This window comes from Globicephala melas, chromosome 1 (genome assembly GCF_963455315.2).
Source record: "Globicephala melas chromosome 1, mGloMel1.2, whole genome shotgun sequence".
NCBI classification, from domain to species: domain Eukaryota; kingdom Metazoa; phylum Chordata; class Mammalia; order Artiodactyla; family Delphinidae; genus Globicephala; species Globicephala melas.
This window is the reverse complement of record NC_083314.1, coordinates 74,831,721-74,854,103: the sequence shown is the minus strand read 5'-3', so window position 1 is coordinate 74,854,103 and position 22,383 is coordinate 74,831,721. Positions and strand designations below refer to the sequence as shown.

Genomic DNA, 22,383 nt, shown 5'->3' with positions numbered 1-22,383 from the left:
GTCTTAGGGTCACTCATGGAGTTGCAGACAGACAATGGCTGGAGTCTTCCCAAAGGCTTCCTCACATGTTTAGTTGTCAGCTAGGACCTCAGCTGGGAACGTCAACTGGAACCTACACTTGGCTCCTCTGTGTCAGCTTAGCTTCCTCACAGCATGGCTGTAGGCTACCAAGAACAAATGTTCCAACAGGACTGGGCAGAAGCCATATCATTTGTGACTTACCTTTAGAGGTCCCAGAGCCTCACTTTCAGTGTAGTTCTAGGCCTGCCCAGATTCAAGGGAAGGGAACATAAAGGCCAACTCTCAATGGGAGGAGGGCCGATGCCATGATAAGGAGAGCATGGGGGCTGGGAGAGTTTGTTATGGCCATCTTAGAAAATATAATCTGCTATTTCAGTCATTATCAAAAAATGAAAACTAAACAATCACGTTTGTAGTTTTCAAACGAACAATGGATTCGGTTAACAGAGGGTCAAAGCCAAGTCCTTCTGTGTCAGGCCAGATGGGCTAAGTTGTGCTGCGGTGATGACCACCCCCCAAATCTCAGTAGCTGAAGATAGTAAGTCTCAGTGCCAGACAGTGCCTGGCTGTCTTTCCAGGGTGCCACCCGCTGGTGACTCAGCTCATGACACTTGTCACACATAGGATAGTAGGGGGAAGTTCTGCTCCAGGTAGCCACTCGGTAGTGACCCAGGCCGATGGAGGCTCTACCATCTTGTAGCTGCACTCTCTGGACCACAGATACCGATGAGGGAAAGAAAGACCAGAAAATCACATGTGGGATTTTTGTCGCCTGTGAGCCTGGAAGTGACACACTACACCTCCTCTCACATTTCATTGGTCCAAACTGTTCATATAGACCTGTCTAGCTGCAAGGGGCTGGGGAATGTAGCAGAGTAATTGGGGTTTGGGGTGAGCATTTAGTGGTCTCTGCCACATCTCGTGTGACCCCAACAAGGCCATACACGATCGGTCCTTCCACCTTATCTCTCAAACCTTTTCTCCAGATATCCACATGGCTTACCTCTTCACCTCCTTCAAGTCATTGCCGAGATGCCTCCTCCTCAGTGAAGCCTCTCCTTATCACCCTCCTGAAAATCGTAACCCACCCTTTATTCCTCCCCTTCACCCGTGCTGTCCCTTATTCTGATTTTTCCAAAGTACTTATTACTTCTTTTTTTTTCTTTAAATTTCTTTATTTTTGGCTGCGTTGGGTCTTCCTTGCTGTGCACAGGCTTTCTCTAGTTGTGGCGAGCAGGGGCTACTTTTAGTTGCAGTGTGTGGGCTTCTCATTGCGGTGGCTTCTCTTGTTGCAGAGCACGGGCTCTAGGTGTGCGGGGTTCAGCAGTTGTGGCACACGGGCTCAGTATTTGTGGTGCACAGGCTTAGTTGCTCTGTGACATGTGAGATCTTCCCAGACCAGGGTTCGAACCTGTGTCCCCTGCATTGGCAGGCGGGTTCTTAACCACTGCGCCACCACGGAAGTTCCTACTTCTTTTCTTTTCAATTGAAGTATAGTTGATTTACAATATTGTGTTAGTTTCAGGTGTACAGCAAAGTGACTCGGTTATATATGTATAGATCTATATCCTTTTTTCAATTCTTTTCCATTATAGTTTATTAAAAGCTATTGAATATAGTTCCTTGTGCTATACAGTAAATCCTTGTTGTTCAAAGCGCTTGTTACTTCTAACATACTAAAGTATCTGTCTTTCTTTACAATGTCAACACCATGAGGGCATCAATCTATGTCTGCTTTGTTTAACGACGGATCCCAAGTACCTAGGATAGTGCCTGGCACAGAGACGGCACTTAATAAATATTTGCTGAAGGACTGAATTTTTAAAAATACTTGCTGTCGGCAAGGTCGTGGTAAGACTAACACTTCTATGCCCTCTTAGTGGGACTATAAATTGGTGTAATAGAGTTTTAAATAAACTTTTAATTTTGGAATAGTTTTCAATTTACAGAAAAGTTGCAAAAACAGTACAGAGAGTTCTTGTATATCCCTAAGGTTAACATCTTACATTGTTGTGGTACATTTGTCAAAACTAAGAAACCAATATTAGCATATTATTATTAACTAAACTCTAGACTTTCTTCATTTTCACCAGTTTTCCCATTGGTGTCCTTTTTTCTTCCCAAGATTCAGTCCAGGGTACCACATAGCATTTGGCAATCTGTATTTTTAAAATGTGTGTTCCTTGCCGAGGAAGGGGCCTTCTTATGCTACACTGGGAGTGGTAGGAAGGCAACTGAGAGGTTTCGCAAGCCCCACGAGGGCAGATTTGTGTTGATTTGCAAGAGTCAGGCTGGGCTTCATTCTGGATCAAGGAGTACTGGCCCCATAGGGTGTACCGGTTTTCTCTCACCTTCTGTGCCCTCTTTCTTTGTGAATTGATACAGATTTGCTGGAGGACATTAGGTCACATGCAAAAAGTGCCTTTAAAAGGTGCCTACTCTTTGACACAGCAACTTCCCTTCTAGGAGTATAATCCAAGGAAACAAACCCAGGCACAAAGATTTAGGTAGAAAGATGAATCAGGAAGGAATCTTTGTAAATAATAAAACATGGCGCTGAGGAATTTCAGCAAGCAGGGATCTGTCAGGAGATGCTGATAGCACTCAGGGTTGTAAGGAGTGAGATGACTTGACCTGGGAAAGATGACACACTGACCCCTCTAGGGATCTCAGTGTCAGAAACTGCTGGCTGTCTCTCCAGGGTGCTGCCAGCTGGTGACTCAGCTTCAACTGGCTTTCCTTCCGGGGTGCCACCCTCAGAATTCAAATTCTGATTGCAGAAGGGAAGGGAGTCTGTGTCTATTCTATAGCCTTGAGCCCAGTGTCCTGGTCAGGGGGAGGCAGATTCTGCTAACCATTAATCCCACCAGTCATTTGGAGGAAGAGAGAATCAGTACCCTAAAGGAAAAGACTCAGGACTTCCCTGGCAGTCCAGTGGTTAAGACTCTGGCTTCCCCTGCAGGGGGCACAGGTTCGCTCCCTGGTCAGGGAACTAAGATCCCGTGTGCCGCATGGCATGGCCAAAAAAAAAAAAAAAAAAAAAGACCCAGAGAGAACAATGCCAACAGAGCCCCCTACAAGGGATTTGCAACATAACATTCTTCTATATATCAAAACTTAACCCTCTAGACGGTTATTTTATAGTGGATGGGTTAAGTATATATGGTTATTTTATAGTGGATGGATTAAGTAAATTATGGTATATCCCATTTAATATGGTGAATTTTTTACAGTGTTAAATGGAAAAAGCAGGTTACAAAATAAGATGCATAGTGTGATTCTAATTACAAATATGATTAGAAGAAAATACATCAAAATATTACAAGTAGCTACCGTTTGGTGATGGTATCATGAATTATTTTAACCTTTTTTTGCTTTTTAAATATTTTCTAAATTTTCTACAATGAATATGTGTTATAATCTGGAAAAACCTAATTTTTTAAAATTTCATGCTCTTTGATCTAGTAATTTCTGTCCTAGCATTCTAAGGAGATAATTAGAAATGTAAATAAAGATCTTATACCCAAGGATATCCATTGCAGAATTATATAAATTAATGAAAATGGAAAACTGTCCAATATTATGGGAATGTTAAATATATGAACTATATGGGTTATGTTATAGACATTAATAACGTTTTTGAAGAATTTTTTTTTGTTTTTAATTAATTAATTAATTAATTTTATTTTTGGCCGTGTTGGGTCTTCGTTGCTGTGCGCGGGCTTTCTCTAGTTGCAGTGAGCGGGGGCTACTCTTCATTGCGGTGTGTGGGCCTCTCATTGCGGTGGCCTCTCCTGTTGCGGAGCACGGGCTCTAGGCGCGCGGGCTTCAGTAGTTGTGGTACGCAGGCTCAGTAGTTGTGGCTCGTGGGCTCTAGAGCACAGGCTCAGTAGTTGTGGCACACGGGCTTGGTTGCTCTGCGGCATGTGGGATCTTCCCGGCCCAGGGCTCGAACCTGTGTCCCCTGCTTTGGCAGGCGGATTCTTAACCACTGCACCACCAGGAAAGCCCTGAAGAAATTTTTAAGACATAGAGAATGTTTTTGACAGCTAAATGAATAAAGCAGACTCTAAAATTGCATATATAGTGTGATCTCAGCTACTCCATTCAGTCCCTCTGGTTTAATTCAACAGTACCAATGTGGGACTTCCCTGGTGACTCAGTGGTTAGGACTCTGGGCTCCCAATGCAGGGGGACTGGGTTTGATCCCTGCTCAGGGTATTAGATCCCACATGCATGCTGCAACTAAGAATTCGCATGCCACAACTAAGGAGCCCACAAGCCGCAACTGAGGAGCCTGACTGCCAAAGCTAAGACCTGGAGCAACCAAATAAATAAATATTTAAAAAAAAAAAAACCAGAAACCCCAGTGCTAATGCACTTTTTTCTTTTTAAATAAATTTATTTATTTATTTTTGGCTGCGTTGGGTCTCCCTTACTGTGTGCGGGCTTTCTCTAGTTGCGGCAAGCGAGAGCTACTCTGTTGCGGTGTGTGGTCTTCTCATTGTGGTGGCTTCTCTTGTTGTGGAGCACAGGCTCTAGGCGTGCAGGCTTCAGTAGTTGTGGTGCACGGGCTCAGTAGTTGTGGCTCATGGGCTCTAGAGTGCAGGCTCAGTAGTTATGGCGCACAGGCTTAGTTGCTCCACAGCATGTGGGCTCTTCCCGGACCAGGGCTCAAACCCGTGTCCCCTGCATTGGCAGGCAGATTCTTAACCACTGTGCCACCAGGGAAGTCCCTGCTGATGCATTCTTATGTCACATGACTAAAAGTATTCCCTGTAGAACAGTTCTTCTCAAGCTGTCTGTAATGAAGGGTGACATCTTAAGATTTCCCATCTGTTATGGACTGATATTTTCGTGAAATACAATAAAAACTAGTTATCAGAAAAATGAAATGAAAAGACTTATAAAATATAAACTCAATCTTTTATTAGATTCAGGGGTAAAACTACTGGCTGTGAGTTTCTAAATGCTTGTTCTCAATTTCGGCATGTGTCCCAGTAGCGGACCAGGAACAGCTTGTGGTGCCTAATCCCAGCAGCACTGCTGTAGAACAAGGGACACGCCACTCCTCCGTGATGTTCACACCTCAGTTCTAGAGCCATAGCGTGCGTTGGCTTTCCTTTTCATAAGACTAGTATAAGCTCACTGTAAGAACAGCACAGAAAGATACTTCCTCCTCCCCAAAGGTGACCACTGCCACGTTTCTTGTGTATCTTTCCAAACAACATGTACCATTGACAGCTTTTCACATCATTGCACTCAGATCTAGCTCATCATTTCTATTGGCTGCATAATGTACCGTTGTGTGGCTGCCTTTCTAAGATCATCACCATTACAAATAATACTGCCACAAACGCTCCGGAGCTCTTTGCTCCCTTATACAGGTGTCTCCACAGGAAAAATTCCTTACTGGGTATGTATGCTTACATTAAAAAAAATAAATATAATTCACATACCATAAAATTCACCCTTTTAAGGTGTACAATCAGGTGGTTTTTTACTATATTCACAGAGCTGTGCAGCCATCCCCACTATTTAATTAATATTTTCAACATCCCTCAAAGAAACCCCATATCCATGAGAAGCCACTTTCCATTCTCCCCTTTCCCCAGGCCCCGGCAACCACTAATCTACTTTCTGTTCCGGACATTTCATATAAATGAAATCATACAATATATGACCTTTTGTGTTCGGCTTTCACTTAGCATAATGTTTTCAAGGTTCTTCCATGTCGTAGCATATATCAGTACTTCCTTTTGATGGCTGAATAATATTCCATTGTGTGGATATATCACCTTTTGTTTATCTATTCATCAGTTGATGAACATTTGGATTATTTCCACTTTTTGGCTACTATGAATCATGATGCTATGAACATTTATGTACAGATTTTTGTGTGGACGTATGCTTTCAATTTTCTTGGGTATATACCTAGGAGTGAAATTGCTGGCTTATATGGTAACTCTATGTTTAAAATGCTGAGGAACTGCCAAATTGTTTTCCAAAGTGGCTCCACTATTGTACAAGCTCCCTCGCAATATATGACTTGTAATTTCTCCGCATCCTCACCACTTGTTATTACCTACTTTACTTTAGCCATCCTAGTGGGGGTGAAGTGGTATCTCATGATTTTGACTTGCATTTTGTTAATGACTAATGATGTTGAGCATCATTTCATGTGCTTATTAGCCATCTGTATATCTTCTTTGGAGAAATGGCTTTTCGAATTCTTTGCCCATTTAGTTGGGCTTTTTATTTTTGAGTTGTAAGAGTTTCTTCTTTTTTTTTTTTTTAAATTTCTTCCTCCCTCCCTCTCTCCCTCCTTTTCTGTGTTGGGTTTTTGTTGCCGTGCATGGGCTTTCTCTAGTTGCAGCGAGCGGGGGGGCTACTCTTCGTTGCGGTGCGTGGGCTTCTCATTGTGGTGGCTTCTCTCATTGCGGAACATGGGCTCTAGGCGTGCGGGCTTCAGTAGTTGTGGCTCGTGGGCTTAGTTGCTCCGCGGCATGCGGAATCTTCCCGGACCAGGGCTCGAACCCGCGTCCCCTGCACTGGCAGGAGGATTCTTAACCACTGTGCCACCAGGGAAGCCCCATAAGAGTTCTTTATACATTGTAGATATAAATCCCTTGTCAGATATATAGTTTGAAAATATCTTCTCCCATTTTGTGGGTTGTCTTTTTATTTTCTTGGAAGTGTCCTTTGAAGCACAAGTTTTGAATTTTGATGAAGTTCAATTTATCTATCAATACTTTTTCTTTTGTGGCTTGTGCTTTCAGTGTCATGAAAATTTATGTGTTTCTTCTAAGAGTTTTATAGTTTTAGCTCTTATGTCTAGGTTTATGATGTTTTAATTTTTGTTTGTGGTGTGAGGTAGGGGTCCAACTTCATTCTTTTGTATGTGGATATCCAGTTGTCCCAGCACCATTTGTTGAAAAGACTACTCTTCCCCCCATTGCATTGTCCTGGCACCCTGCACTTATATTTCTGATGTTGCCAAATTGTCCTCCGAGGAGGTTGCACTGGTGTATAGCCCCAACCATTGGAGCTAAGTGTCCGTATCTCAGATTGGGCATCAACAGTTAGGAGAAGACTTGATGAACTGAAGCTCATCAGGGACCATCACTAGGGTCGAGTCAGGTGAACCTGGAAGAAGAGAGTGGCATGAGAGTGTGGGGTGAAGGAAGTGGAAATGCTTCAGAGAAGAGAAAAATGCAAGGGAATATAATCTGAGCAGATGGGCCCGAGTTTAAAGACTTTTTGCCCCTTACCAGCTGTGTAGCGTTGGGTAGTTATCTAATCCTCTGAATCACAGTTTCATCATCTGTTAAACAAAAATGGTGACTGCTTACCTTTGTAGAGTTGTTGTGAGGAATAAGTGTATGTAAATATCCCAGCAGTAACGGTAGCTGTTGTGACTTTTCTACATGCGGTGCCTGCAGCTGAGATCATGTGCTTGTGGGGGGGCATCACAGTGGGGTAGTGTTGGAGCCATTTGGTGAGTGTGAGACTTTTAATGATGACTGATCATGTACAGAAACTTGGATCCACTGGTACGTGTCACTGTCACCCAGAGCGAGGCGGTACTTGAAGTTTTTGCTGTGACATGTTAAGGGGGGGAGAGGATGTGACTGAGATTGAATGTGACAGCAAGACAGATCCTGAGTGACAGAATGGAACGGAGTGCAGGGAGATGGGCTGCACTGGGCAAACTTGTGTGCACCCGCCCAGTAGGAGCTGCTTGGGAGTTCTGATGTCAGGACGGGTGTCTGTATAGACTGTCCCCTCCTCCAGACTCCCCTCCGTGCTTCCTGAAACCTGGGAGGAAAGGAGGGCGGCTTTCCTCATGGACATGGGATTTTGATCATAGTGTAGAACCCATGATGCTAAGGAGCTGTGGCTCAAGCACCTTTGGTGTCATCACCCAAGGCTCAGGAAAAGAATTTGCAGCAAATGTGTGCAAAACGGATGCAGTAGAAGCTGGACTGGTTTCTCCTCCTCTTGGCTTTAGTCTTCAGAGTGGCTGATAAAAGCAGAATCAAAACCTAAGCATTTCTTCCTACTCTCTGTCCCCTGGGGGAGGGAAGAGAGGAATAAACGCCACATCTCATTAAGCATTGATGAGCTCAGGCAGGCAGAGTGGGCCCACAGCCGAGGCAGGCAGGAGGCTGGGGGAGGCTGCAGGAAGGACTCCCCAGCTCACCAGGGAACATCTGTCCCAGAACTTGGAGGCCTGCGCAGGAAGTGAAATAAGGGGTTAACAACAGATGTGGGGGTAACAGCTGCTTTTATTAAAATGAAATCAGAAGGGTCACAGGGACAGGAAGCTGGGTAGATGTGGGGACAAGAGAGAGACAGTGGCTGAGACAAGACGGCAGATCTATGGAAACTGCCTGGAAGAGTCAGCGCTAAGGTGCAAGAATCCTGAGGGTGAGAGAGAAAAGGGGAAGACTGCTTTTTGTACCGTATGAAGCTGAAGTAATGAGATCTTAAACACGAGTGATCCAAGGTGACTTTATATACAAGGTATAAAAGATTGGCATGAATATTAGTTTGAACAGGGAAATGGGAACTCTTTCTCTGAGCTCAAAAAGAAAGCAAGCCATGATTAAGGCTGCACAGAGTATAGGGGTAGGAGAGAATAAATACCCTAGTGACCCGCATGTAAAACAGACTGTAAACAAGGGAATGAGATTTGAGGTTAACGGAGGGTCATCTTGCCTAGGCCGCCTTGGATGGCAACCGTGTCACAATGCCACATGGGCATTCACGAGCGCCGTCCACCCGGTGTGAGGGTGACGGGCTGGAGGGTGTGAGGCGTCACAGAGTGGCCTGGGCTTCAGCAGGGCAGGAACACACACAGCTGATGAAGTGGGAGTGGGGACAGGGACCCTCTGGCTTTGGGGTCTGCGAAGGGAAGGGAGGCAGCAGGAAATCAGGCCGCTGGGGCAGTGCTCACGGTATTGGGAGGGCAGCAGCAGACGCAAGAGCAATAGGTTTCTCAGGTCAAAGGGCAGGCCCTAGGTTCATTCCCTACCATCTGGCTGGAAAACCGTGGGGTTCTGGGACTTCAAAGCCACACAGCCAGACTCAGAGACAGGGTTCGCTTGGGCCAATTAGAGTCCCTGCCTGTGGCCAGGTAGACAAACTCCTCCCAGCTGGGGAAAGGGTGAGACTCCTCGAGCCCTGCCCAGTCCTGAGCTCTGGGTGTCTGCAGGGAAGTGGAATAGTGCATTAGTGTTAAGAAAAGCATCCAGCGAGTTTAGAAAGGCTTGGGTAGCACCCACTGCCTCTGTCACTTCCGCAAGAATTTCTTGTTGAGGAGGAAGATGAGAAGGTTGACGTTGACCTTGGCCTTGTTGAAGAGTTTCATGACAGCCACACCCTCGTATTGGAGCTGCAGGAGGTCCTAGGAGGGAGGGAAGGGGCAGGGAAGCAAGTTTGAGGGTTTCTCACGGTGGCCCATACAGCTAGTCTATAAAACACTAACATCTTGGAGCCTTACACAGTCATCCAGTGGCACTGGCCACTGAAGTGGGCATTGAAACCCCCTGCACAGATGAGGAAACCGAGGCCAAGAGACAAGTACAGTGACTTGACCAAATGTCAATTCAAGCAGAGCCAGGGCTTGAAATCATTTAAAAGACAAAACAGCAGAGCAAAAAGATTTGGATTTAAAATCACTGCTTCCCTGAACACTGGCTTATGACTTAGGCCGGCTTCTTAACCTTTTAGTCTCAGAGCCTATAAAATAGGGATAATGCTTGAGAGTTTCGGAGAGGATTAAATGAGGTAATGTGTAAAGTCCCTGACATGTGATAGGGCTTCAAATGTTAATCCTGCTCTGACATCACCAGCCCACTCCACTCTCCTGATGCTTGGCAGTGGGGTCTGTGTCAGGGCACGGGGACAGAGAGGCTTGGGCTACACAGACCATCACCCTTCTCTTCAGGAATAGATGATACGGATTGGGTGGGGAACAGAGCTGATGTCATCCGCGGCCCAGGGAAGCCAGGCGAGGCTGCCATCTTTAGGCTAGCACCGAAAGCCCATCGGGTGTCTTGAGGGCTCATGGGAGTGTCCCCTCACCTGATAGTGAAGCTGAAATCGCTCCATGTCCACACCCAGGAACTTGGCATTTACTTCGAACTTTCCTGCCTCATCTCCAGGGGTGATGTCAAAGATCACATTTCTGAAGCTATCAAGAACAGGATTCAAAACAGGGACCCACTGCGTCTTTCCAGGGCCACAGCCGCACTCTTCCACCCACTGCTGCTCATCCCAGGCAGTGCTGTGAGTCACCCAGAGCCAGGCTTCTCCTCTATCACTCTCTTTCTCCTCCCACTTTTACCTCTGCTTACACCTCAGCTCTTCTCTCTGCCCAGCCCTAATCAACTGTTCTCTCCTCCAGGACACCTTCCCAGCATCTTCTGCCTTGGAGTGTCTAGAACTGTGCCAGACCACACCCACTGCCCTTAACTCTGTCTGGAAATGTCGTGTCTTCCCCATTGTTCTAGCAGCTCCTTCAAGGCAGGGACCATGCCTCTCCTTCCCTCCCACCTGGTGCCCAGCCCAGAGCCCCACCCCCAGGTTAGGACATGGGAGAGGTCTGACATTCTGCCCTCCAAAGACACATACTGAGAGGTGGGAAGATCTTCAATTTCCACCAAGACACCCTTCTCCAGGAGCTGGGCAGCAGTGTAATGGAGAGATGGCTGCTTCTTCCCTTTCCCAGAACTCCTGAGGAAGAAAAGGCCCCAGAGAATGCATCTAACAAACCCTTCAACACCAAAGACACTAGTTCTCTCTGTGGCTGGTAGGAAGGAAATTAGACCCCGAGGAAGACTTCTCACTGGTGGAAGACAAGAGGAGGGGGCTGCACTTGAACCCAAGACTTTGCGAGTGAAACTCAAAGACCAGAGTCAGGAAGGGACCATGCTGTTCTGGGGTGAGATGTCCCTATCAAAGCTGGGAAAGAGTGGGGCAAAGGTCGACATGGGCAGGAGGAGAGGTCACAGGCAAGCTTCAAAGTGTAGGAAGGGAGCACCTACTTGGAGCTGGGGGCCAGGTGGTCCAGGCAGGCCCGGATGTACTGGCTGTAGTAGTCGCCCTGCTCCTCATAAAAGGTGGCCTTAGTGCTCAGGGCCTGGAACGTGGCCTGGAGCTTCACCAGCTCTGCCTTCCGCCGCTGCCGGTGCCTGCGCTGGTTGCAGATGTCCTGGGGTTGGGGGCACCAGGGGAGGGGTGAGTTGACCCTTCCTGGCAGGAGAATCTCAGGGTCTGATTCAGGCCCGAGAACAACTCACTGTAAGGATCTTTAGGAAGAGCAGGAAGAGGAAGATTTCAAGGTTGTTTTCCCTAGGAGGAGGGCAATCTCAAGGACCCTATCCCAAACCCTTGAAGGACGTTTTCAGGGCCTCTCCCCCATTGAGGAGTAACTGTTCCACGGCTCCTTGTTTTTTAGTGAAAGAGAGTTTCAAGAATACTCCCTTCCCTGACGAATTTTGAGACCTTTCCTTCAAAAAGGACCCTTGGAGATCGCTTGGGCTTCCCCTGGCTGGTGACAATTTTGGGTAGGCACTCACCAGGGAGAGGCCTGCCCTTGAGGTGCCAGCACTATGGACATGCGTGCGCGCACACACACACGCACACACACACACGCACACACACACACGCACACACACACACACGCACACACACACATACACGCACACTCTCTCACTCCCTCTCTCTCTCTCTCTTTCTCGCCCTTCCGCTCCCTCCAGGCCCAGGCCGTTACCTTGGCCAGTTCGTCTACCAGCCCCTGGTAGCCGTCGCTGGCACTGACCAAAGCCAGGCCCTCGAGTCGGCGCAGGTTCCGCAGGACACGCTGTTGCTTCTCTGCCAGCGGCAGGAGGGAGTGAGCTGTCAGCGAGCGGTGTCGTCGCAGCGACACTGGGGTCTGGGCTTCACAGGCCTGGCGTCGGCACATCAGCCGCTTGTGGGCTGCTTCCTGGGGGGCAGAGATGCTGAGGGGTCTAGCAGGCCCTACCATTCTGCCCCCAGGCCATGGTCCAGAGGGGGAGGGGCGGGGTGAGGTGGCTTGTGAACATCAAAGTGTACAGCCTCGCAGATGCTGAAGGGCCTCGCGGGTCACCTGAGAGGAAGAGTGGCCAAGGGGGCCCCACTAGGAGTACAGCATAAAGGATTCCGGTAGACACTGGCTGCGACTCCCAACGACGGAGCTTTGTGATGGCTCCAGGGTATCTGGGCTTCTCTCCCTCCTTCTGTCCTGCGTTGTGGGACAGGCCTCTACTGGTTGTCCCCACCTGTTCTCTGGGAAGCCCCTGGCTGAGTCTGTACTCCAGCTGGCCCAACTTGCCCCTGGCCACCCACCACTCAGCACCTTCTCCTGCCTCCAGGCCCTTAAGCAGCCCACTCCCTACGCTGAGCACCGGCCCTTCGGTGCTCTTCAAGGGAGCCTGCCCAGACTGCCTCTCTGCACCCCCAGCAACTCCTAGCACTGACAGCAGGGGCTGGGGTCCCTGCAGGGCTCACTCTTATTTCAATGGGGAGTAGGGAGGGAGGTGGAGTCTTGGCACTCTGCAGCCTGAGGGTCTCTGGGGGTCAAGGGCAGAGGCCTCGGCCCCCCAGAGCTCACATTACTGGTGAGCACAGCTGTCTTCCCGGGAAAGGCATCAGCCATACTGGTGGGGGGTGAACGAGACAGTACCTGTGGGCCAGCCTGCTGCTCACCTGCTCTCTGGAGGCCGAGAGGGACAGGATCTCCTTGAGGGAATCCCCAGAGTGGAACTGCATGATTTCAGCCAGCATCTGCTTGGTGCTGCAGGAGGGGAGCGAGGGGGGAGAGGTGAGGGACAGGGGGAGGGTCTGGACATGGGGCTGGTTAGGGAGCTGAGAGTAAGTGGACCTTGCCCCGCATCACGGCTGCCAGGGATGCTTGGGTGGTAAGGAGAGAGGGTGCGATGGGGGTAGGTGTTGTGAGGAGAACATAACCAGGAGGAAGACCCAGGAGGTGGGGTGATGGGTCTGTGATACAGAACTACCATGGTTCCGAACACACTGTGCTCTCTTACACCTCTGTGTCCTCTGCCTACAATGCCTCCCACAAATGGTCTTCCTTTGAGTCCTTTGGCTGAAGGACACACTTCCTCCTCTGTGAGACCTTTTCTACCTAGGTGTCCCTCTGAGCACTCATGCACCTGACACCCACCTCCCTCTTGGCAGCTCTCTGATGTGTACTCACCCCTAGCCTCGCCCCACTGTAAGGGCTTTGATGGCAGGACAGAGCTGAACACCCTGCTCACTGGTTTACCAGGTGAATGGGTGAGCAGAGGGACTGCCTTGCTGGCAGGGGGATCAAAGTGGCGACCTGGCTCCTCTTCTGCCTGGATGACCAGCCCAGCCCTGCTGGGGGTCCTCCCTCACTTTTGCAGAACTGGGGTTGAAAAGCTCCATGCCCATCTCCTGACCATCACTCGTAAGGACAGGGAATTAGAACACGAGTTCCCCCACCGACCGGCTGTGGGACTATAGGCAAGTCACTTAACCCAAGTTTCTTTCTTCCACTGGAAGGCAGGGAAACCATCATCTACCTCACCATTTGTCCCTTAGGTTAAATGATGTGTAAGAAAGCATTTGGTAAACAGCACAACAATATGCGAACAACCGTGTTGCCAATGTCCTAACTATTCCTTTGCCTTCAGCCACAAGACAGCGCAAAAAGCTGAGGCCCCCAGAAGGGAAACAGCTGAGACTGCAGCAAGGGGAAGGCCAATTCGGCTTCAGGGAGAACTTTGTGAAGGATAAGAGAGCCCAGGAAGAAGGTGGGATGGCCACTCCACAGTAGCCATCTTACTGGCCTGGGGAGGCTCAGGGGGCCGAGGCTGCTCTCCCACCTCAGAAGCAGGCTCCGGGCATTGGTGTCGTCAGCATCTGTCTCTAGCCCTTCAAACTTGTTGGTCAGTGTCAGGGACACTTCTAGCTTGCTCAGATCCACGTTCCCGTCCGCAGCTACGTTCTCCCCTGAGGCAGGTGAGGAAGGAGAGAGACTAGCACACTTACGCACAGATGGGGCCATGGTAAATAAATACATTGCTCCATAAGCCCCCCTTCCAGGAAGCTTTCCCACACTGCTCTGCGGCACCACCCTGTACCCTCAGCCCTGAGCACCAGCGGAAGGGCTGTTACCCACAGAGCTCACCCTTGCATTACTGGGGCTGTGCCTCCCCAAGTCTGGAGCTCCTGGCTGTCTCCCATCTGTCACCACCTCCACCCTGCCCTTCCACGCCTGTAAGCCAGCTTCCTTTCATTCCACAGCTCCTGAAATCCCCCCTCATCAGAGACACGTTTTAAGACCCAAGACAGGCCCTATGCCTCCATGGCTCTCTCACATGATTGAACTGGCCATTTACATGACGGTACGGGGTCCCCTACTGTCTGTCCACCTTCTCCATATCAGTCTGTCCATCCCAGGACCAGAGGGAGAGAGGGAGAGCGTGTAACCAGCTTCCTGGCACACGTCCCCGACTGAACAAAAACTCGAGGGGGCACGTTCCCACGCCCTGCTCACCTGACTGCCCGCCCCCGCCGCCCGCCCCAGCTATCAAGGATGGCACGTACCGATGAGGTCAGAGACGGTGGGCAGCTCCCCAAGGTCCTCCAGGAGCTCATGCAGGGGGTCGCGGTGATCAGGGGAGATCCAGTCCTGGTGTTCTAGCAACAGCTATAGGATAGGGAGAAAAAGAGATGCAGAGTTTGAACCAGGCCTTCCAGGGCCAGCCCACCTACCCAGCGCCCCCAGGTTGCCGCCTCTCACCCTGTGCGTGTTGACCAGCTCCCCCACGGTGATGTACACCACAGGTTTGGCCACAGCCACCATGTCTGAGTACTCATCCATCGCAAAGCGCTCTTCTGGCTCTGGCACGTGGCAGGCTCGGCAGATGAACCTCCTACCTCCAGAGGAAGATCATGTGAGAGGGCGGGGCGGGCCGGCACCCACCACATTTCTGTTCCCATCAGCCTTCCGCCGGCCCTCTCCAGTGACCGCTCAAGCCAACTGTGACTCTCCAGTCTCGACTCCGGCCCTTCTGTGCTGCTCTACCTTCTCTCCCGGTGGTCCCCTCAAGCCAACTTCCTTCAACAGTCCTCTTTTCTCTCCACTGGGGAGTCCTTCCAACAATCTATCCTCCAACCCACTAACTATACTCTTCACCTCTATGCCTCTCCTCTTCATGGAGTTGAGAGGGGAAGTGGTACGTGAAAGAAGATGGGAAAAGGAGGAGGGGACAGGAGGAATAGGATGCCAGGACCCCAGACCTGAACTTGAGGTGTGTCTCCTCCAGATAGTCGTTCAAGACCCGCAGGTGCTGGTTCTCCCTGGAGAAGGCCTTGCCAGCGGCAGCATGCTGCAGGAGTTGAGCCACAGCCCCCAGGGCGTGGCGCTGGGGGGTGGCCAGGGCGCCGCCTGCTGCCATGGCCACAATGTCGAAGGCGTCGGGGGCCACTACAGCCGGGTTCAGGAAGCGGTAGTACAGGAGGTTCCCTACGACCTGCGGGCACAGGATCGTAGAAGCACCTGGGGTCCGCCTCCACAGCCCCAGCCCCGCTCTCCCAGCTCACCTAGCTGGAAGGACCACCTGCGTCAACCCCGTTATGGTACAGAAGAGTAAACAGACCCAGAGCAGGCCGGGAACTTGCTCAAGGTCACGCAGCAAACTTGAGCAATAGCTGGGACCGGAACCCAGATCTGACAAGTCCAGGGTTGGCCACTGTTAACTCATGTCCTGGGTGTCTTTCCTTCTGCTACCTGAGCCCTGCTGGTGAGCCAGGCTCGACTGACAGGGTGGAGAATATTTTCCTTCTTGGATTTTTACAGCATAGGGTTTTCTGTCCTTTTGCGTCAGTCTGGGGGTTCACAGGCACCATCGGGGCAAAGGAGAGCGCAAGAGGTGGGGGATGGGAGACAACACTTGCCTTATAGACCTCATTCTCTGTGGCGTCGGGGAACTTCTCTGCCAGAGTTGTCTTCAGGACCTTGGCCACATATCGCATCCCATACCTGGGGGCAAGGCAATAGGTGCGCTATGGCCCTACCCACCCACCCCAGAGTGTGGGCCTGAGTGCCTGCTTCTCCTTCCCCAGGCTCAGCCACCCGAGAGCTGAGCTCAAGCACTGGCCCTCCCCTATCCACAGCCAGCTCCCTGCTGCCTTCCTCCAAACATCTCTGGGCCTTGTCCCTCCCTCCTGCCCTTATGTCAGCACCAAGGACCAGGGCCCAGTCAGACACTAAGCTCTCACGCAGCCTCCAACCTGGCCTGAGAGCCTCTTCTTTGGTCCCCTTTAGTCTCCCCTGGGAAACACCCCAGATCCCAATATTCATCCCGCACTCCCCACAGAGGCACCTTTAGCCTGTACCTTAGGTGTCTGACACCCACAGCCAGAATCCCATCCCAGGACAGCCTGGGAGGCTCTGAGGCTGTTATCACAGAGCATCTGTGAAGGGCCTGGTCAGGGCTAGAGGCAGGGGCCGAGGAGCACAATGAACTGGAGTAGAAGCATCCAGTCCTGATTCCACCACTAACCAGAGATGTCAGCTTAGGCTGTTTTGCTCCACTTATAAGTTTGTTCCCTCATCTGGAAAATGGGAATGTTCATTCTTGCCCTCTCTATCTCATAGTGTTTTTATGAGGATCAAGTGAAACTACATCTGTGAAAGTAACGGTAGTGCTATTCGAACATGCTAGACTTAATTATTATTCCTACTATGGGTGTGCCACCTACAAATTTAATTAAATACCTTTAAAAGCGATTTCCACCTCCTAGGGTGTCAGGGACAGAAGTTTACAGCTCACTGTGTACTTTCCTTTATTAGTCCTAGGACAACCTTTTCTGAATCCTAATTTTAAATCCTTAATCCAGTCCTCCAGGTTTGGAAAGCAGGGTGCTGAACTCTGTGGGCTCCCCTCTGCAGCATCCCCACCTTGCCCCGTGCACTACTGAGCACCAGAAAGGCTGGCTGGCTGAGTGATGATCTAGATGAGGCCCACCTTCTCACCGTTTTCAATCATCTGTTTTCCAAACAATAATTATTGACTAAATTTTAAGAAAGGAAAGGACCTTTATCAAGTGTATACTGGTTTGAAGTTTTCTTATTTTTGACTTTGTGGACTGAAGAGTTTTATATTGTCCACCACTTACACTCAGACAATAATATGTCCCCATAATCACTTGAGGTTCCCTTCTCTGGCCCAGTGATGTCCTGACTGCCCACACAGACCTGCGTGCTGTATTCCAGCGCAAGTCTCTAGCCGGGGCTTTGGGCATTCTCCACCCATCTCCTGAAGCCCTTGAGCACCTCGAGACCAGTTTCCCTTCCTGCTTCCATCCTTCAGTATTGCTTTGCTCTCCCCATCATGGCCTGGCCCTCTTGAGATCCTGTGCCTAGGCTGGTGTGCGGCTGTTGCACATACGGAATTTGGTCCACAGATGAGATGATGGCTGCAAGGAACTTATCGGTCATGGCAAGGAGGTTGCGGAGGGAGATGTCCAGTCGTCTCTGGACCTCGGGGTGGCTCAAGGCCTGCTCTGGGGTGATGTCATAGGGGAGGTGGCTATGGGCAGAGAAAGACAAGTTATCAGCCAGAAGCCCCTCCCATGGCCTCCCCTCCCTAAGGCTCTACCCCCTAAATTCATCTAACAACAAGATCTCATACATACACGCTGAGGGCAGCCCAGCATATGCTTAAGGGGATTAGGCCAGAATAAGAGAAAGGACTCGGAGAGGACTAGACTGATGTGGGTGGAAGAAGAAAGAGATGGAGCACCCAGGGGGAGGTGGAAGAGTGTAGGAGGAAATGGAGGACCTGGAGTCTGTGGAAAGATCCTAAGGGGAACCAGAGGAGACCAGGGCCACCCTGCATATCTTTGGTAGTTGTGGTGGTGGGGAAGGCTGGGCCACCCCCAAACTATACGGCCGCGTGCCACCCAGAGAAGCCACCAGCACTGCCTACTCTCCTTAGCGGCTCCATTTCCCTAGTACCTATGCACCTGAGTTAATGCCTCCAATCTATAAGGCCAACTTATTTCTCCCCCTATCTCATTTGCCTATTCATCTATAAATTTGAATATTCAACTATACCCCTATCAATAAGGAGTCCATATCCCAACTCCCAGTAAATCTGACCTATCATTTGCAAGCACTGACATGGCAATTAAACACATTTGCACATTCATCTGTGCTCATTCTATGTTAAGCACACCAGGTCTGGTGTCATTTACAGCAGTTCCATGTTAATTACCAGAGGGGGTCTAAAGGCTACCAGATTTCATCCTATAGGGCTGGTGTCATATTTGCATAAATCAGCATGCTCATTTATATGCCACCTTCAAAGCACGCTCAAGCTTCCCCAGTGAGGCCCAAGACTGAGCTGATCAGAGAGCTCTCCTTCTGCCCGTCGGCTCACCTGCGCTGCCCTGTCTGGGCCTCGGTCTGGTTGATCCAGCTCTTGTAGAGGTGGACAGGGTCCGTGTGGATGCTGAGCGTCTTGTCCTCCAGCACATCCTGGATCACCTTGCCCAGGATGTCCCGCAGGGCACTTTGCCCCCGCCCGTTACGATAGAATCTCACCACCAGCCTCACCACCGTTGGGTTGCCTGTCACCATGTCCTGGGGCTGCTCCACCTTCGACCTATGGGTCAAGAGGCAATTGAACCTGGTCTCCTGCCTCTGTGTAAAATAGCTGCTTTTCCTTTTAAGATTTTTGGCTCTTTAAAGCCTGCTCTGGTATCCCTCCTGTTAAGGAATGTCTTGTTATCTCTGTCTCGGCCTTTGTGCTAACATTCTGTCTCGGCCTTTGTGCTAACATGTCAGCGCATGTCCTCCCTGCATGCTGTCCCAGGAGATGGCTTGTCTCCATAGGAAGCAGAGAAAAGAGGTCTTCTGATTCCATTTCTACCTTCAAACCTCAATAAATTGTCACCTTGTGAAGGAGCTAATAGTGGCATCTCTTCACCCATTCTCTTCCCATTCCTTTGCATCTGGAAAACCTACTTGATTTCCTCCTGGAGTGCCGTCTTGAACAGCTGGAGCAGGAGATAGGCCTCTCGGCGGTTGGAGGCATAGTTGTATAGACTGAAAATCACTGATTCCATGAACTTGGTGGTTTTGTTCTGCGGCATCTGAAAGATCAGCTTGGCCAGGTAGATGGGTTGAGTCTGTACGCAATGGGGGAGATAAGAATAGCTGATAACGCACCTTGAGGACTAGTGATCAGATAAAGCAAGGTTTTGCTGATTGGAACTTGGAATAGAGAACACTGTCACACTTTCTGGGGGGTACTGGGAACATTCCAGACAAATGAACAGAGGTAGTTTCCTTCCCTGGGTACAAGGCATTAGGACTGTGGGAAAGAACACCTTACTTGCAGGTAAAGGCACAGACATGAAGGCCTCAAGGTCTCAGACCCTCAGGAGATAGTGGAGATATCTCCTTCCAAAGTCCTCTGCTCACCTGGAGCAGGTAGAAGAGGTGTTGGTAAGCTTCTAGTTTCTGCCGTTTCTCTTTGCTCAGCGACTTTAATCCCTTCTGCTTGTCCAGAACCATCATATCTGACAGCTGTTCCTTATTCTTCTTGGTCAGCTTCTTGCAGTGGGAGACCACTTCCTGCAGGGGCGGGGGAGCGGGTGATACAACCGACCCAGGCCAGCACAGAGCACAGAACATATGGTCTAGAATCAGTGCCTTGAAGAGCCAGGGCTTTCTGCTGTTCAAGGTATTCAAGGAATGAGCCAAGGGAGATAAACAGTTCTAGGGTGAGAAAGGGCCTCCTACTGCCCCGAGACTCCATCTGGCACCTCTGCTGTCACAGGATGAGTCCCCAGAGAGAAGTGGGTTACCAGACTGAGGCACCATGTCTATTCGTTTCTGCTATTATTTCTTATTAGACTGTTGTACAGATTTGAGGTGGAGATATCACTATATCACTTCCACCCCGTCACTGCATATTTGTATGGTAATTTACAGTTTAAGGAGCTTTCATATCTATTTTTACATTTGGCCTGGTGAGGTAGGCACTCTCATTATTCCCACTTTACTAATGAGGAAACAGACCTAGAGGTTAAAAGACCAGCCCGCAGTCCCATCACTAGGAATCAGCAGAGCCAGCCATTCCAATTTTATGTCCCGTGTTCTTCCTGCTATATCATGTGCCCCAACAAATTGCTAGAAGGGCAGAGGACCACTGCACAAGGACCTGAGCCACGTGATAAAATCCAGACATTTAAAAAATATTTGATTAGCAACCAGAGAATGGCCAGCATCACCTCTCCAGAGGCAGCTAGATTTGGGAGAAGGGTGGGCCAGTGGGCCCCTCACCTGCAGGGTGATCCGATTCTTCACCAGCAGGCCAATCTTGATGTCCATGAGATTGAGGTCCTGCTCCAGCTGCTGATTGGACCGGATCTTCCTGACCACCTCTTCCTGGAGCTTCAGCAGCTCTGCCTCAGCCAAGAAGTCCTGGGGGCTTTGATTCAAGAGGTGGGCGAATCTGCATACCACGCTGAGAGGGGGATGGGGCACGTGGACTGGCAGGAGGGGCAGAGGCGCCAGAATTAGACATGCCTTCACTAGAGGCTTCCTCTCCAGCCCCCTTCCCCAGTAATCCCTCCCTCAGTGTCCATTCTGCTTGAGGCTAGCAGGTCCCCAATCCCAGCCCTCTTCTAATTAGTTCTGCCTGCAGTTGGAGGGCAGTGGGCAGCCTCCCAGCCAGTCCTGTCCCCGAGCTCCTTATCTTATAACTAGGGATGACACAAGAGCTGTCCTTCCCCTGCCTGGATTCACCCCCAACCTGGGCCTATCTCGGTGACCTCCCACACCAAAGTCAGAGCCCTAGCATCCTCTGATGATCCATTTAGGCTCCCCTATTCTGATTCACTCCCCACTCCTGCTGGGCCAACTTACTCATCCTTCATTCCAAGTTCACTTCCACCTATCAGCCTCCACTCAGCCCTGCCTGACCCTCACACGACCCTCCTCTGTCAGGAGTGTCTGCGTCAGAGGAACACAGATAGAAGGAATGTTCAATGGGTTTTATAATATAGGGAGGTCAGAGTTAGATGGATTCTCCTTGAATCTCTTTTGGAATGATATTTGAGCAAAGAGAAGCCTGTGAGCTAAGCTACAGGGAATAACAACAAAATATCAACTAAGACATATAATGTTCACTATGGAACAGAAACTGTTCTAAGTGCTTTAACATACTTAAAACAACCCTGTGAGGTCAGCACACTGTAACTTACTGAGGAAATCACTCCGGCACAGAAAGGGTAAGTAACTTGCCCTAGGTTACACAGCTAGTAAGAAATGAAGGAGTCAGATTTGGAGGATAAACAAAACCAGACCTGGTCCTTAAAGGCAGTCCAGTAAGGGAAGCAGACAAATAAACCACAATTCACTACAGTGTGGTTAGTGCTCTGAGAGGGGCAAGCATGGGGACCTTTGGGAAAGTGAAAGCGGGCCACCAAAGGCTACCTGCGGAGTGAAGAAAGGCTTCCGGGAGGAGGTGAGACCCAACCTGATGTCTGTGAAAAGGAGGTGAGAGGGAGTGCACTTGGCTGTTTTAGGAAGTGCTAGAAGTCCATAATGCCTGTAACACAGTGTGGAGGGTGCAGGTGCTGAGGGACAGGGCTGGAGGTCAGTGAGGTCAGAGGTGCAGGGAGAGGTTGGATCAGAGAGTTTTGGAAGCTGTGTTTAGGAGACTGGACTTTATCCCCAGGGCAATGGGGTGTCCCTGACAGGTTTCAAGAAGGAGAGTGACAAGATCACGAGGTTTAATTTATCACGCTGGCTACTGTGTGGAAGATAGATCTTTGAGGAGTGAAGAATGGATAAACCAATGGAAGACAGCTGATGGCATCTTGGATTCAACGAGATATAGCACCTTAACTCATTTAATCCTCACAACAACCATACCTGATCATTATCTCCATTTTACAAAGGAGAAAATGGAGGCAATAAAGAAGTTTAGTAACTTGCCTAGGGCCACACGGCTAGTAAGTGGCAGTGCCCTGAGTGGAGCTGGGGCTAATGAAATTGGGAGACAGACCTGGGAAAAACAAGTTCTTCCAGAAAAACTATAAACTAAAGAGAAGAAAAAGAGATCAAGGATGGTCAGGGTAGTGGTATTAATGCAACAGCAAGAGAAAAAACAGAAAGGGCCAGGCTGGGGAGAGGTAAGGAGGGAAAAGCAGCTAGCTGCCCGGAAGCAGATGGACCAAGTGTCTGTGGCTAGATAGGGGCAGATGGTACCCCTGCCGGCAGGACAGGGTGGGAAGATGGACTAAGGAGGTAAGGGAGATGATTCC

General features: G+C 49.8%; 1 protein-coding gene across 1 annotated transcript in view; it reads right to left on the bottom strand.

Annotated features, from left to right (window-relative positions):
* Positions 1–9,083: 9,083 nt before the first annotated feature.
* IQGAP3 (IQ motif containing GTPase activating protein 3) overlaps positions 9,084–22,383 on the bottom strand; it is a 36,973-nt gene continuing 23,673 nt past the window's right edge. Inside the window, exons 22-37 of the mRNA XM_030841835.2 lie at positions 20,396–20,604; positions 19,532–19,684; positions 19,073–19,236; positions 18,486–18,710; positions 17,493–17,633; positions 15,997–16,081; positions 15,340–15,572; positions 14,840–14,972; positions 14,644–14,746; positions 13,920–14,046; positions 12,757–12,844; positions 11,801–12,013; positions 11,073–11,239; positions 10,660–10,761; positions 10,111–10,219; positions 9,084–9,430 (exon numbers count right to left, since the gene is read on the bottom strand). Of these exons, the coding sequence (XP_030697695.2) occupies positions 9,317–9,430; positions 10,111–10,219; positions 10,660–10,761; positions 11,073–11,239; positions 11,801–12,013; positions 12,757–12,844; positions 13,920–14,046; positions 14,644–14,746; positions 14,840–14,972; positions 15,340–15,572; positions 15,997–16,081; positions 17,493–17,633; positions 18,486–18,710; positions 19,073–19,236; positions 19,532–19,684; positions 20,396–20,604 (2,366 nt within the window). The 3' untranslated portion in view covers positions 9,084–9,316. The remainder of the gene's footprint in view (positions 9,431–10,110; positions 10,220–10,659; positions 10,762–11,072; positions 11,240–11,800; positions 12,014–12,756; positions 12,845–13,919; positions 14,047–14,643; positions 14,747–14,839; positions 14,973–15,339; positions 15,573–15,996; positions 16,082–17,492; positions 17,634–18,485; positions 18,711–19,072; positions 19,237–19,531; positions 19,685–20,395; positions 20,605–22,383) is intronic.